This window comes from Protomyctophum parallelum (genome assembly GCF_964188405.1).
Source record: "Protomyctophum parallelum genome assembly, chromosome: 11".
Classification (NCBI taxonomy): domain Eukaryota; kingdom Metazoa; phylum Chordata; class Actinopteri; order Myctophiformes; family Myctophidae; genus Protomyctophum; species Protomyctophum parallelum.
Window position 1 is genome coordinate 45,231,978 of NC_139707.1, and position 14,825 is coordinate 45,246,802.

A 14,825-nucleotide genomic window follows, 5' to 3' on the forward strand; every position below is an offset into this window, starting at 1 on the left:
TAGTTTTTTTCAACCAAGGTTCATGTTTTAGGTTGTTATTAGAGAAAGTAAAAGATGAGTGTTATTTTTTTTTCCATTTGCTGCTTTCTTTCGTTTTAGGGATTTTAGTTGTTTTGTACAGGGGGGCGGGGGCATTCGAACATGGGGCTAAATATGTATTATTTTACAAAATATTATGGAGATTTATTTTTTTATTATTTACTATAGTCCTAATAAACCCCAGGAAATTACATCTGGCCACAAATAAATCACAGGATCTACTGAATGTGAAGGTAGCCTACTGGGGGGAAGCCACACTGTTGGGTAGATTTTGAAGGTGCGTTTTACCAATGGAAATACATAAATTGGCCTCGCTCTGCGCACATTCGTATTATGAAAGGCATATCGGCCCGTGTTGAACGCACTGACCCGTGTTGAACGCACACACATTATGGCTTACCGCGGTCCTGAATATTTTAGCATTGTGGGAGTGTCCATATGTTAATTATTTTCGCTTTGCGCAATTTGCTATTAAGCCCCTTGACCTAAAGACACTCAGCGCATAACGATTAGACGTGGGTCTGACCACCTCATAAACGCAAAAAGCACTGTTTGATTTGACACTTGAGCGGCTCTGGGAAGCTGGTAGAGTGTTGCCATGTCTGTTTATTATAAGCGGCTTATTTTTCTGTTTCTAAAGTGGTTATTTGGGCTTTTCTCCTAATGTTGTTTAAACCAGTGATCCTCACACAGCACATTCCGATGTCAATGATCCCCAGATGAATGCATTTGCCCAACTAAGGACAGCTAATCCAAAAATTAAATAAAAAGATTACTTTTGAAAATAGCAGATCTATACCAGCTCACAATGCATCACATTCATTCATTAAAACTATGAACTCTGACTGCAGGGGGATATATAATGATCATTATAACAATGTGCAAGAACATATTTAAAAAGAAGGAAGAACTTTATATTTGTGGACAATCAAAATATGTTTTTTTATTTTAATGTGGTGTCATTCAAATTAATCTGGATATGGCAGACTCACTATTTAGAAAATAAAAACATGGCACTTCATTTAAAATAGGTTACAGACCCCTGTTATATGCGCTTATTTTTATAGACCTATTTACTTGTTTCTATGAGACATGGCAGTTTTGCGTCTTTTTAAAAGATTAGAAACGGCCATAATTCTTTCATTTCTCAACCTTAAAAATAAATAAAAACATCTCCATAATCCGTGGGAAATGTGCTTTCATATGCTGTATCACACCCGATTCAAGTCTCCTTCAATAAAATGCTACGAGCGAACTCAGCGAAGACCATACCATCGGGGCCACAGCATTACGCAGCACGCATTCAACTCATTCCTTCGTCGTGACTTGAATTAAATAAAATATAATAAACGTTATTTTACTGGTGTTTTTCAATAGAAACAAATAAAGAGCGTGTGTAGGCTACTGTGTGCAAGTGCAACAGTGCATATACATGCATGCACTAGGCTATATTTCTTCCGTGTCGGGATGGTGATTGAGCTCTTCAAGTTCACAGCCCGTTTGGTCTTTCATAAAAAAACGTTGATATTAGCCTATAAACACTCATGGTTCTCTCATTTCTCAACCGTTTTATTAAATGTAAAAATCTCCATATTCCTTAGGAATCTTGCTTTCATTCGCTGTATGGTACATGGTTCTATCGTTATCGAATTAATTAATTAATTGCCAATTTGCCAATATGCTGCTATCTACTCGCAATTCCATTCCGATCTGAAAGATGGGTCTGTTCTTTTGAGGCATAAAGGTGACAGCATGCAGTGCAATAGGAATAATTAACCCAAATGTGACAAAGGCATGTCATGTCTTCTATGGTGCCAGCCTGAAGAAATGTCATACCACGATCCCCAAAGTGCGCATTCCGTATGTGACATCAGCTGACTGGTAAAGAGAATAGTACGGACATGTTGATTGGGTACGTCTCAAACACGCCTTAAACACACCCATGACTAATTCAAGGCCGTTTTGCGCACTCCGCGGGGTGTCAAAAGCGCTTCTTAACATGCCCAAAATTGCAATATGACATACTACACGCCCCCAGATCATAATACTGTAATTAGATTAGTAATATAGAAGTAAGTAAAATAGTCCTAAATCGACCCCTGTGTGTCATAGGCTCAATGTCAGTTTGACACATTCAGTAGATCTCGTGATGTTTTGTGGCCAGATGAAATTTACAGGGGTTTATTAGGACTATAGTAAATAATTAAAAAATAAATCGCTATAAAATTTTGTAAAAAAAATACATATTTAGCCCCATGTTCGAATGCCCCCGCCCCCCTGTCAAAAACAGCTAAAATCCCTAAAACGAAAGAAAGCAGCAAATGAAAAAAAAAAGAACACTCATCTTTTACTTTCTCTAATAACCTAAAACATGAACCTTGGTTGAAAAAAACTAAAGTTGTCCTTTAATCATAGCAGGGTATTTTTTTATTTTCTTTTTTTTTTGCCTTTATTTAGATTTCGTCTGTGAAAAAAAAAGGTAGTGGACGAACATTTTTCATCATAGTTTTAGTCTACGAAATTCACACCGATGGTGAGTTCCAGATGTATATGTATGTATAAATATATATATATATATATATATATATATATATATATATATTAAAAAAGCAAGAAAACGGGCGATTAATAAGTAAGTAGGCTAATGCAATTCTAAACGGTTCAGTGGGCAAGGGGCCGTTTTTAGACTGCGACTGTGTGACCTTGTCTCTTCCAACTAGGCAGGTGTGGGGAAGTAACTCAGTGCATGTACTCAAGTACGGTATACTTAAGTGCACTTTTCAATACTTCAGTTCAGTACAAGCACTTGCTTTGCGATACTGTGAATATTTATCATGCACACCGTGCCGCATATAGTCTACTGTGTAATGCGATAATGTGGCCAATGCAGGGCAGCTTTTTTAACATTTACTGTAGTCATGTTTATTTCTGTTATCTTACCGTACTACTATCTGGGGGGGGGGGGGGGGTGGACTGTGTTTTATTGGTATTTTCTCTTGTTTTGATGTAAGGCTGACCCACTCTCCCCTCAGGGAGATGAATAGAGTTTATTCTGTCTCCTCCTATCCTACTCTTTACAGACCTTGGGTCAAATTACATTTACAAGCCAATTCCTGCGTCTCTGAAAACGTTCTTCATTCATTTGCTCGAGGCTCGGAGACCGCCCGGTTAGAGGATCATTGGATAATAGCAAAGAGTGGCACAAAGTTTAGACTTTATATCTCAAAGTCAATTTCATACACGTCCGACAGACAGACAGACAGAGAGACAGTTTATCCCATTTTCGGCGGGGACCCCTTTTGGTGTTGGCATTGTGCTATGCTTTAGCTATTGAAAAATAGCAGATCTACAAGCTCATAGCGCGCCACCGAGTGGCGCGCTAAGAGCTTGTAGGTCTGCTATTTTTTGAAAAATCGAAGAACGACTGACATAGAAACATAGTTTTTTTTTTTAAACTGTCAGGATGTGGAAGACATTTTTAGAATCTGATCTCAGGTCAGAATTGGTTATCTGAGGCTGCGACTGAATGTGGCGAGTTGTCCCTAAGCTGTGAGTCGAACATCACACCCTCTCCACCAAGCTGTTTGAAGTAAACGCCGTGAACAACAATATAAGCGACCCAGTTTCCTGAATTCTTGAGTCAGCATTTCTCTTTGTTCAAACAGTATTGCACGAAAACACTCGGGTAAAGAGTTGTTTCGGTTTGTTATAGGCCTACGAACTCAAATAGCCAAAGGTTACATCAGGTTAAAGTGACTGATGTTATATCAAAGTTATGGTAATCAGGGGGTCCCCAGCATAATGTATTAATATAGCATCCTTTAAACCACATTGTATACTCTATTAAAACACTGCTATGTCACTTCATGCCATGCTATCAGCTTGTAGATCTGCTACTTGAAAAATGTGGGAAAATCATATTCTTAACATTAGCTTAAATGTTCGCTTCTGGGGATCCCCCTGTCTGGCACTATAGAGCGCTGAAGTCCTGAAGTCACTCACTCATCCCCTGGTTCATGGTCCTGAAGTCACTCGCTCATCCCCTGGTTCATGGTCCTGAAGTCACTCGCTCATCCCCTGGTTCATGGTCCTGAAGTCACTCGCTCATCCCCTGGTTCATGGTCCTGAAGTCACTCGCTCATCCCCTGGTTCACGGTTCAAGTAATTTCTCAATGGAGAATAACAAGGGGTCATCTTAAAATCTTCTAGCGAAAGTTTAACTAATTCAGTAGTAGTAACAATAGCGTTTTCTCTCAGTCAGTTGATTCTTCATAACCATATGTGACCGGGGACAGTGGTTTAATATACATATAATATAATATAATATAATTTTCAGTTCTTTACATATTACGAAACTGCACACTGTAACCTTTCATATGATGTATTGCTCATTGAAATTGGGGGGGGGGGAAATGAAGAAGATATGACCATTTGAAACTTGTTGAATTGGAAACCTCAAAGTTTAACTAATTCAGTAGTAGTAACAATAGCGTTTTCTCTCAGTCAGTTGATTCTTCATAACCATATGAGTGAAACGGCCCGGGATGACATGTTAATCTTTTCAATCACGGTTCTTATATGAGGCGATCTAAAATCCCCCCTACGGGGATTACAATGCAAATAAAAAGTACATCAACCGATGACTATTGTTCACAACTTTTATTATTTTTTTCTATAATTTTTATCAAATGATTTTGTAACTTATTTTTCACCCTGTGTCAATTATCTAATGTGATCCTGGGCTCTACACACCCTCCGCCAACCTAGTCCCCATATATGTGACCAGATTTGACTGAGAGACTGTCATCACGCTAATTCCAGCTTTTCACCAGAGGAGAAAAAATCCAATGGCATCCCTCAATCAAATTTAGTCATATACAAGGGGACAATGGACTTGAACTCATGCTTCCTTCATGCCTGAGTGTCCAAGTTGCTCCTTTACACCTGGCAGGTGTTCCTTTCCCCTCCATCAGGCGCCCCGGCTGGCCAGGGGGAGGCAGTTTAGAGACCAGGATTACTGCGTGTTTTATGTGAGGGTATACCTACCCTAGGGGACATGGGGAGAACATGCAAACTCCACACAGCTTTTTCAGAAAACTGTCAAGACATTTTTTGTCATTCCAGGTCAGAATGGATTAAAAGTTTATTTCTATCTTCCTGTGCTCCTTTGCGCCCCCTACCTGCAGGTGGTGTACAACGGCAAGGAGCTCAACCACCCGTTCGGCATCTCCCACTACCGCAGCGCCATCTTCTGGACGGAGTACATGAACGCCTCCGTCCACCAGCTGGACCTGACCTCCGGAGAGGTCACCCTGCTGCGCAGCGAGCGGCCGCCGCTGTTCGGCCTGCGCGTCTACGACGCCCAGAGTCAGCAAGGTCAGAGGTCACTTCCAGAGGTTCCTAGGTACCTTTAGAAACCTCTAGGTGTCAGGCCGGTACTAAGGAAGGGAACACAACTGTAAAGCATTATGTTATGCTTTATAGCTATTGAAAAAATAGCAGATCTACAAGCTACTACGAGCTTGTAGGTCTGCTATTTTTTGAAACATCGAAGAACGACTGACATAGAAACATAAGCTTTTTCTAGAAAACTGTCAGGATGTAGAAGACATTTCTTTTAGAATCAGTTAGGGGAAAAAGATTACTCACGTTTTCTGTACTTAGTAAAAAGGGTAGAATGTATAGAAATACTCTGTTGCAGGTAAAAGTCTGGAATTCAGAATGTACCTTGAGTAAAAGTACAAAAGTATTGGCATCAAAATGTACTTAAGATACCAACAGTAAAAGTATATCCATTACATTATGCAGAAATGTCGCATTTCAAGTTTTCAAATGTATGGAGATCTTTTTGAGAATGGCAGATCTACAAGCTCACAATGCATCGCATCGTGAGCTTAATTAAGTATGCCTGGTGGGTGGTGATGGGTGGTGATCCACCTGAACTGAAGCCACAGCTGTTGTTGTATGATAAATGGGGAGGGTTTAGGGGAGGGGATGATATTGTGATGTCACTATATCACTGTTTTGTTTTAGTTTTTTTCATTGGCACGTTTGACTGTCAAGGTTTCATCCTCCAGGAAGAAACCCTAAACACAAAGGGAAGACATCATTGAACATAACAACCACACCGAGCGCTCTAATGTAGTACCGTCACCTCATAAACACATGACAAACTGACACCACTGCTGATCAGCAGTGCCGGTGACAGTGATTGTGTTGCTGCACGGTGGTTGTCTGTGTGTCTCTCTCTCTCGCTCTCTCTCTCTCTCTCTCTCTCTCTCGATGGAAATTAAGCTCCACCCGTTTCCAGGAATCTGTCCGTCGTGGCAGTCAGCCGCGGAGGTATAGAGCTTCTTTTCCATCCACCAGCTGTCTTAAAAACTTCTTCTGTCCGCGTTGGTTGAGGTTGGAGAACCGCTCGGGTGCTCAGCAGCCAGTATAGTAGTCTAGGCACGATTCGTGTTGCAATTTGCTGTTGTTGCCGGGCAGAAACCTTGTATCTCCATATATATTTTCACTTTATTTTTTCATTTTATTATTACTATAAATTAACAGTTTTGGACATACAAGGTTTCCGTCTGGTGATCTGCATGGCGGTCTCGTGGAAACCTGTCTGCCAATTAAATAATAAATGTTATTTAATTGACAGACAGGTGAAGCCGTGTCTAGACACGCGCTCTGCAATCAAGGACCGTGGATAATTATTGTAATCCATGTTCACGATAAAACTAACAAGGAGAAACACCGGCGTTCAATCTGCTTGGAATGGTATCCATTAGCTGATCTAATGAAATAGTCGATCTACAAGCTTGCAAACGCATCGCAGTGCGAGGCGTGAGCTTGTGTTTCACCATATGTATCTGTGAGACCGAGTCACGACTGTGGCTCAGGAGGTAGAGCAGGTCGTCCAATGATCCGTGGGTCGGCGGTTCGAATCCCGGCTCCTCCTCCTGTCTACATGTCGAAGTGTCCTTGGGCAAAGACACTGAACCCCTAATTGCTCACGATGTGCTGGTTGGTGCCTTGCATGGCCCCCTGCCGCAATCGGTGTATGAGTGTGTGTGTGTGTGTGAATGAAATGCACTATGTAAAGTGCCTTGGATAAAGGCGCTATATAAATGCACCATTTACACTAAGGTCAGATTCTCACCTAATACTTCGGTAGACTCAGATCCGTATGGGCGGGGAATTTGTATTCTTGCATATTTAATTGGCTGCGGTTTGCCTTCACACTGTCATTCGCAGCAATTGGAAACGCAGCAGGGGGGACCTTTATCAATGTGTTCCATTCATAAATAGCCTACACAGTGAAATCTATGGTGATAAAATTACACTCATAACGTGCATGTGTCGTGCCGTCTGGGACCCTGCACCCCCCTCTCTCTCTCTCTCTCTCTACGCACGCAGACAATGCGCAGCAGGATTCGTTTTAATCGCAGCAAAGCTCTCTGGTATGAATGTGACCTAAATGTAATACATGGGGTGGGGGGGGGGGGGGGGTGTGGGGGCTCCCATGTTCAAATGTGATTATTTCGTGGGTTCCGCAGCCTTGAAAGTTTGGGAACCCTTGTTGGTACTGTACCCCAGTGGTTCCCAAAGTGGGGTCCGGGGACCCCCAGGGGTACTTGAGGGAGTTCCAGGGGGGACCCATGCTAAATGATGGTTTGCTACCAAATGGACCCTTATGGGTCTGTAACTCAGAGAGTGTACAAATGGAACCAAATGGACCATTAACAGTGATTTTACAATATAAATTGGGGTCCCAGAGATAGAAATGCCATTAAATGGGGGGTCCGTAGCATAAATGGGTGTTAAACTGGTGGTCCATGAAATTAATACGTTTCGGAATCACTGCTAGAGCCGTGAAATAATCCTCCCTTTTCGGGTTCATTGGCATACGTTTTCAAATGGGGGTCCTTGGCCTAATACATGTTGATTTGGGGGTCCTTGACACGAAAGACTTTGGGAACCACTGCATGGAAGTGGGATGTTGAACTGAAGTATTTAGCTTTGGTTCGAGCCGTGTACAGTAACTGTAACTGTCTAGTGTAGCAGCCGAAAGCTGCACTGCCACAGATAATGAGAAGCAGCCGGGGCCAAACATGTGCGATGCCGTGGGGGTCAGGCGATGCCTCATTCACTGGCCGTTCGTTTCCTCCAGTGTTCCATCCTCCGCGTCACGCCGTAGATTAATTGGCTGTCCAATCCTCTGAGCATTACCCGATTGGCCCCCCTCGCAAAAAACAAGAGCGCTTTATCTCATTGGCTCAGGCACTGCCTGTTGGGGCTTTAATGTTAAATGGAAGTGACAAACGCTGTCTTCATGCTTCAACTTTATACATGTGACAGTTTATTTTAAGTGTGAAAAAGAGAGAGAGAGAGAGAGAGTGAGGAATAAAAGACATATTTTCTCCCCCAGAGGATATTGTAGGGTAGGTTTTTGTTTTGAAAAAAAAATGAAAAAAAAAAAAAGACAAATTATTCTTCCAAGAAGGATAAAAATGTCAAACAGCTTTCCCCAGCATTGTTCCCTATAATTCATGTGACATGTGGTTACGTATGATGCTGCCATTGGCACCTCCATCCGTCCCCAGTACAGGAAATTAGTTTTGTACGAAGGAAACATTCTCTTGGTGTTGTTGCCGCATTGCCAAGCGACCTTTGAACCACCCGCTTGGAGGAACAAAATAGACACAAACACAACAACAACAGCAGGGAGTCGAGGAAAATCTGGCGTGAAGTGAGCGAGCGAGACGAAACCTTACTTTGGCTCTTCATGTCTCCAGGTGACAACGCGTGCCGGGTAAATTATGGGGGTTGTGGTACCCTCTGCCTGGCCGTCCCAGGAGGCCGAGTGTGTGCCTGCGCTGACAACCAGGTCCTGGAGAAGAACAATGTCACCTGCACAGGTACGTATATATATGTATGAGAAAAACACAGGGATGAACCCAGACGGCGAGCCACACGAGAGAGAGAGAGAGAGAGAGAGGCTCAAGAGAGCTTTGCCGTCCCCGGCTATATATATAATATATATACACACCGTAATCCTAAATTCATCCTAGCATCAAATACATAGATGTTCTGCAAGCTTGTGTCTGGGGGGGTGATGACAAAAAAAGATACAGATTCAAGATCATATAATGGTGCTGCAGGATTTTGTAGGGAAAGTAAAGTCCCATAAGGATGGATCTATTTTTTTGTCTCAACCCAGCGACTGTATTTCAGACATGAGAAACATAAGCAAAACTAAAATAAATCTACAAGCTCATCGCGGCAACTTCTTTCACAGTCTTATGCACGGTACCGTCCGTCATACTGCTAAATATAAAATAAGGCTTAAGTGGTTATAACTCCCCTGCCAACAAAACAAACGATCAAAACAAAAACAGATAATCTGTTGTTACGCGGGCGCCGATGACCTATAAGCTGCATAACATAGGCTCTAATGAGATTAGACAATAAATCTATTCTCCTTAAATACTGTAGACTCTCCATATATACAGTAGGCTCTAATGGGATTACTAAAAGATTAGCACTTTGGTGATTTGTTTTATTTATCTCATAGGTACTTTGAGGTGCATCATCAGTGTTTTATTAGCTGTTCCAAAAATGTGACATTTACGATGTAGGTATTGAAGTGTCATTTTATTTCTGCCTCTTGGCCAGATCCCACTTGTAAAAAAGAGACACAGCCTCAATGTGTTTTTACTGGTTAAAATAAAGGTTATACCGGTAAATTTAAAAAAAAACAATTCCGCCATGGCGGCCAGTAGATTGAGGATTCGATTCCCCCGAGCCTGACGACCTTTGCTTCGTGTCTCTCTACTGTGTACTACCAATAAAGGCAGTAAAGCCCCAAAAATATAATAAAAAAGAAAATCCGTTATTGGTTTTTTCCTGGTCTTTGAACTCATATTATCTGACCTGTTGTTGTGTTCCAGAAGTGTCCACGTCGGGGGGCGGTCCGGAGACTCAGCGATGCAAGGACGATGAGTTCCAGTGTCGCAGCGTCCAGCGCTGCATCCGAGACACCTGGAAATGTGACGGAGACGACGACTGCCTGGACGGCAGCGACGAGGACGCCCACAGCTGCTGTGAGTATTTGACGCACACACGCAACACACGCATGCTAGGGCTGACCTCGATTAGTCGAATAGTCGACTAATCGATCGGAACGGGTCTCAGTCGACTGACCACCTCTTAGTCGATGTTCAGCAAAAAAAAGAACCCATTTTTTTTTTTTTGTATATAAAAATACAATATTTACAAAAATATTGTATTATTCCACTAGGTCTGTGGGGGACATAAACACATTTGAACATTCTGACTGTTCAAATCTCCAATATGCATGTGGAGTGTGTCTGCCTGTGTGGCAATGTGCCACTGCCTGTGACTTGAATCGCACAGTGCGCTGGCCTGATAGACTCCAGAATCTCAATCTCACCTGCTGTGCTCAATCTGGCTAATGACAAGCCTCTCATTGTTAAAAAGTCAGAATGTTCAAATGTGTTTATGTCCCCCACAGACCTAGTGGAATAATACAATATTTTTGTATATTTTTGTAAATATTGTATTTTTATATACAATTTTTGGGGCAAAAAAAAAACAAACATTTTATTTATTTATTTATTTTTGCTCAGTCGACTATTAGTCGACTAACACCAAATGTATTCATCTATCAGTCGACTATACAAATCCTTAGTCGGGGACAGCCCTAATGCACGCACGCAATGCACACACGCACAGAACGCGTGCTTGTGTACAGACACAGAGATGCAAACAAAAAAGCTACTGAACACGTGTCTCCATTCCTGACACATATTGTTGCTGTGGTCGGGCAGAAACCTCTTTATCTCATGAATGTCCTACTTCATCATACACACTCCCAACGCCCAGGACGGAGTTCTTTGTCCTTTCTATTAGTAACGCCCGACGCCCAGGACGAAGTATTGTCCAAAAGACGAAGTTTATTCGATACGAGAACGGATCGCATCGCTCCACAGCCTATAGGGGCGCCTGTTGGGCAATCCTCTGTGTTTTGCGTAAGAGTGAGAGACGTCATCGAAAAACCCCCTCCCCTGTTTAGCTGATGAAAACGGAAATCTTAAAACTTTGTTTTAAGATTGTTTAGGATGTTTCAAGCATCCTGCTATACTTTAGCTATTGCAAAAATAGCAGATCTACAAGCTCATAGCGCGCCACCGAGTGGCGCGCTATGAACTTGTAGGTCTGCTATTTTAGAAAAATCGTAAAAATGCGGCACAAATCTTTGAATAGGTATATATATTCTTTTGAGAGAAGAGCGAACTTTCTTTTTTCGACGTCAGGCCTAAGCAGTCAATAACGTCCCATCCCCCCCCCCCCCCCCCCTCTGCCTCTCCTTTTAATTTCCTTGAGAACATTTTTTTGAGTGAATCGATTAGATAAACACCATTATGCTCCTCTATGCCGCTGCATTGCTGCTGACTCATTTTTTCCAGAATGGAAGAAATATATAAATAATATTAAATAACCGTAAAATGCAATCCTCTGCCCGCAAATGATCAGAAGTGGAGAAATCAATTATCCACCCTGCTGGGATATCTACTTTTAACGATCATCCTCTAACTAGGTTTGTTTTATTGCGTTATGATTGCTTCTTCAGAATTTTCTTTTTCTTTTTATCTGGGACAAAAATTGTCTCTCAAAAGTGAGGGGGAATAATGGATGTCGGCGGTATAAAGGGAATGCCAAGTGGGGGATTTAGGCTTTGAAATCAAGCTTCCCCCTGTGTGGCCTGAGACAATCTTATCTGTTAGCCCATTTTGCGCGGGAACCCGTTTTGGTGTTAGCATTATGCTAATGCTTTACCTAAATAGCAGATCTACAAGCTCGTAGCGCGCCACCGAGTGGCGCGCTACGAGCTTGTAGGTCTGCTATTATTATTTTTTTAATCGAAGAACGACTGACATTTTTAGAATCTGATCTCGGGTCAGAATGGGTTATAATCAGACCAGTGTGTGTCCAGTGGAAACCTTGCATGAATCTGATCTCAGGTCAGAATGGGTTAGTTAACATTCTCCACAGTCTCCCACAGCTAGAAATAAAAGAAAAAAGAAGGGTTTGGTCCCTCGTCGTCCTAATCTTGTGATTTCACACTGGAGTGACACTATCACGGAGGCCCAACTGGTTGGAGAAAGAAAGGTGATTGCAAAAGAAGCCAAAATGATTTCTTCACTCGGGGGAACTCCTTTTTGTCTGCATGAAAACCGATGGCATAAAAAACTGTGATATTAACCCATTCTGACCCGAGATCAGATTCATACGAGGTTTCCGCCGGACACACACTGGTCTGATGAACCCATTCTGACCTGAGATCAGATTCTAAAAATGCCAGTCGCTCTTCGATTAAAAAAAAATAGCAGACCTACAAGCTCGTATCGCGCCACTCGGTGGCGCGATATGAGCTTGTAGATCTGCTATTTTTAAATAGCTAAAGCATGACATGATGCTGACACCAAAATGGGTTCCCGTTCAGAATGGGTTAATTAATTAACTTCTTAAAGGGATTGTGACATTAAAAAAAAAGGTTTTGGAATTGTTCTTGTTTTTTTTTTAGGTTTTCTAATCTCAATTGCACCCAAAAAACATGAACTTTTAACATTCAGTAGATTTTCTGTGATCTGGGGTTTTCTGGCTCAAACAGGTGCTCTGATTTGCCGGCAGTAAGTGACATCACTTACTGCAAATCCCATATATGTCAATGGGATTTGCCAGCAGATGTCACTGTTTCACTGTGTTGCCTGTTTTCATTGTAGCTCAAAAGGCCCAAAAAACCCCAAAGAAAACTTCAGACCACAGAAAATCCACTGAATGTTCAAAGTTCAGGTTTTTTTGGGTGTAATTGAGGTCATAAAACCTAAAAGAAAAAAGAAAAATAAATGAAAATTAATGTCATAAAACCTTTAAGAGCTTAACACTAAACGTGTCTGCGAAATCAGCTTCCAATTTGTGTCCGATTCCGGACATCTCCATTGCTGCTCCATAGAGCGTAGCAGTCCCGCCCCCTTTCAGAACGACGAGTGGCCCAGGAAATTAATCCCAATGCATTTTGCCCATAGGCATTTCTTAAGCAGGGTTAAACTGGGCCAGTGTTGTTTTTGACAGCAAAATTAGATTTTAGTTTTAGTCAGATTTTAGTCAGGCCTTGATGCCGTCGTAATGACTGATTTTACTTTATGACTGAAAGCATGCGACCAAGTGTAAAATGACTTATACTGGATCTCTTGTCCACTATAGTCCCTTCCTAACATTTTAGTCTAGTTTTTATTTGTTGGCAAAATTGTCAGTATATTTAGTCTTAGTTTTAGTCATCGTAGCTTAGTTTTCATGTAGTTTCCATGTAGTTTTCGTCCGTAGAAAAAGGTAGTCGACGAACAAGTCCCCAAATTAGTGCAACTGGCTGCACAACCCTAACCGCCAGGGGTGCTGTTGCGCAGTAGCAATCAAGGAAGGATCCAAGATAGATGAAAGATTCCTAGACAGAGTGGATTAAAAACTTGTTTTATTGAAAACCACAGAACAACGGGTTTTAAACGCTATGCGCAAAGATACCCAGACAAGTGGGGCAGCAGGGTAAGGACCTTAGATTTAGCATACATGTTCAGAGCTATTCAAGGAAAGGGGGTTTTGGGTTTTGGCATGCTGACTTGCCCATATATGGCAATCTCTGTACCTGTCAGTCCTTGTCTCTTAGTATAATGGAGATTCCTGATGTCATCGGTATATATGCCCATATATGAGCATACCCCTTTTGTGCCCGTATATGGATCTCACTGATTTTGATTGCTGACGGGTTGCTGATGGGGTTATAGAGTAACTCCGTTGGGAACTCCTTATATGGTTATGGCTGAGTCATGGTAGTGACACGAGCACAGCGGCCAGGCTATTGTCCAGGTTAGTTGGAGAGGCCAGTATCACTGATGTCAGAACTGTGACATCAGCGTGACAGTGTCTACAGTATCTGTCCATAAAAGAAGCTCGCGCTGCAGACTCACTGCTCTCTAAGTTACAGCAACACTCGCCTTCCAGCGGCTCTGGAGCTGAAGCATCTCTTCCATCCCAGAGCGTCCAACAATGCCTTCATCTGCCCTAACGTCGATGCTCCTCCTCTTAGGCGTCGTGGCCTCCACGTCTCTTCCGGTCCAGGAGAGCATCATGGGCTCAGTGACCGGCCTGTACGGAGAGACCATCGTGGTGCCGTGTCCTTACCGCCTTCCACCGGGGGACACACTGGAAATGGTGACGTGGACACACCTTTTGAACAGTTGGGACTTTGTTAAATTGGTGATCAAATCCAACCTGACCGAAGAAGCTGAGATTTTCGTCCCGCGGTTTAACATCTCCGGCGACTCCAGCCTCCTGATCAGCCGGGGAACGCTGACCGATCAAGGGGTCTACGTCTGCATGGTGGTGTCAGACCGCAAACACCAGTTTCTTCCCAGCTCCGTGTCGGTCTACAAGAACCCGGCGTTGCCCGTCGTCGTCGTCGACAAAGCAGAGTTCCTGCAGGAAGGCGCGCTGACGACGTTGGGAACGTGCGTGGCGAGGGACGCCCACCCCGCGGCCGACGTCACGTGGCAGAGGAACGGCCGGCCGTTGGAGTCCGACGACGGGACGCGCGTCGTCCTCACGTCCACCGTGGCGGTGGACCCCTCCACCGGTCTGTCCACCACGTCCTCGACTCTCCGGTACGCGGCCACCAGGCAGGAGGACGCCGACGCACGTTTCTCCTGCCTGTCCGGCCA

The 14,825-nt window shown here is 43.0% G+C and overlaps 1 protein-coding gene across 1 annotated transcript in view; it reads left to right on the forward strand.

Moving 5' to 3' along the window:
• LOC310867033 (low-density lipoprotein receptor-related protein 1B-like) overlaps window positions 1-14,825 on the forward strand; it is a gene marked incomplete at its 5' end in the record, with an annotated part of 569,593 nt that overhangs the window by 185,042 nt on the left and 369,726 nt on the right. The window contains 3 exon segments of the mRNA XM_083776826.1: window positions 5,226-5,415; window positions 8,826-8,948; window positions 9,984-10,133. Of these exon segments, the coding sequence (XP_083632952.1) occupies window positions 5,226-5,415; window positions 8,826-8,948; window positions 9,984-10,133 (463 nt within the window).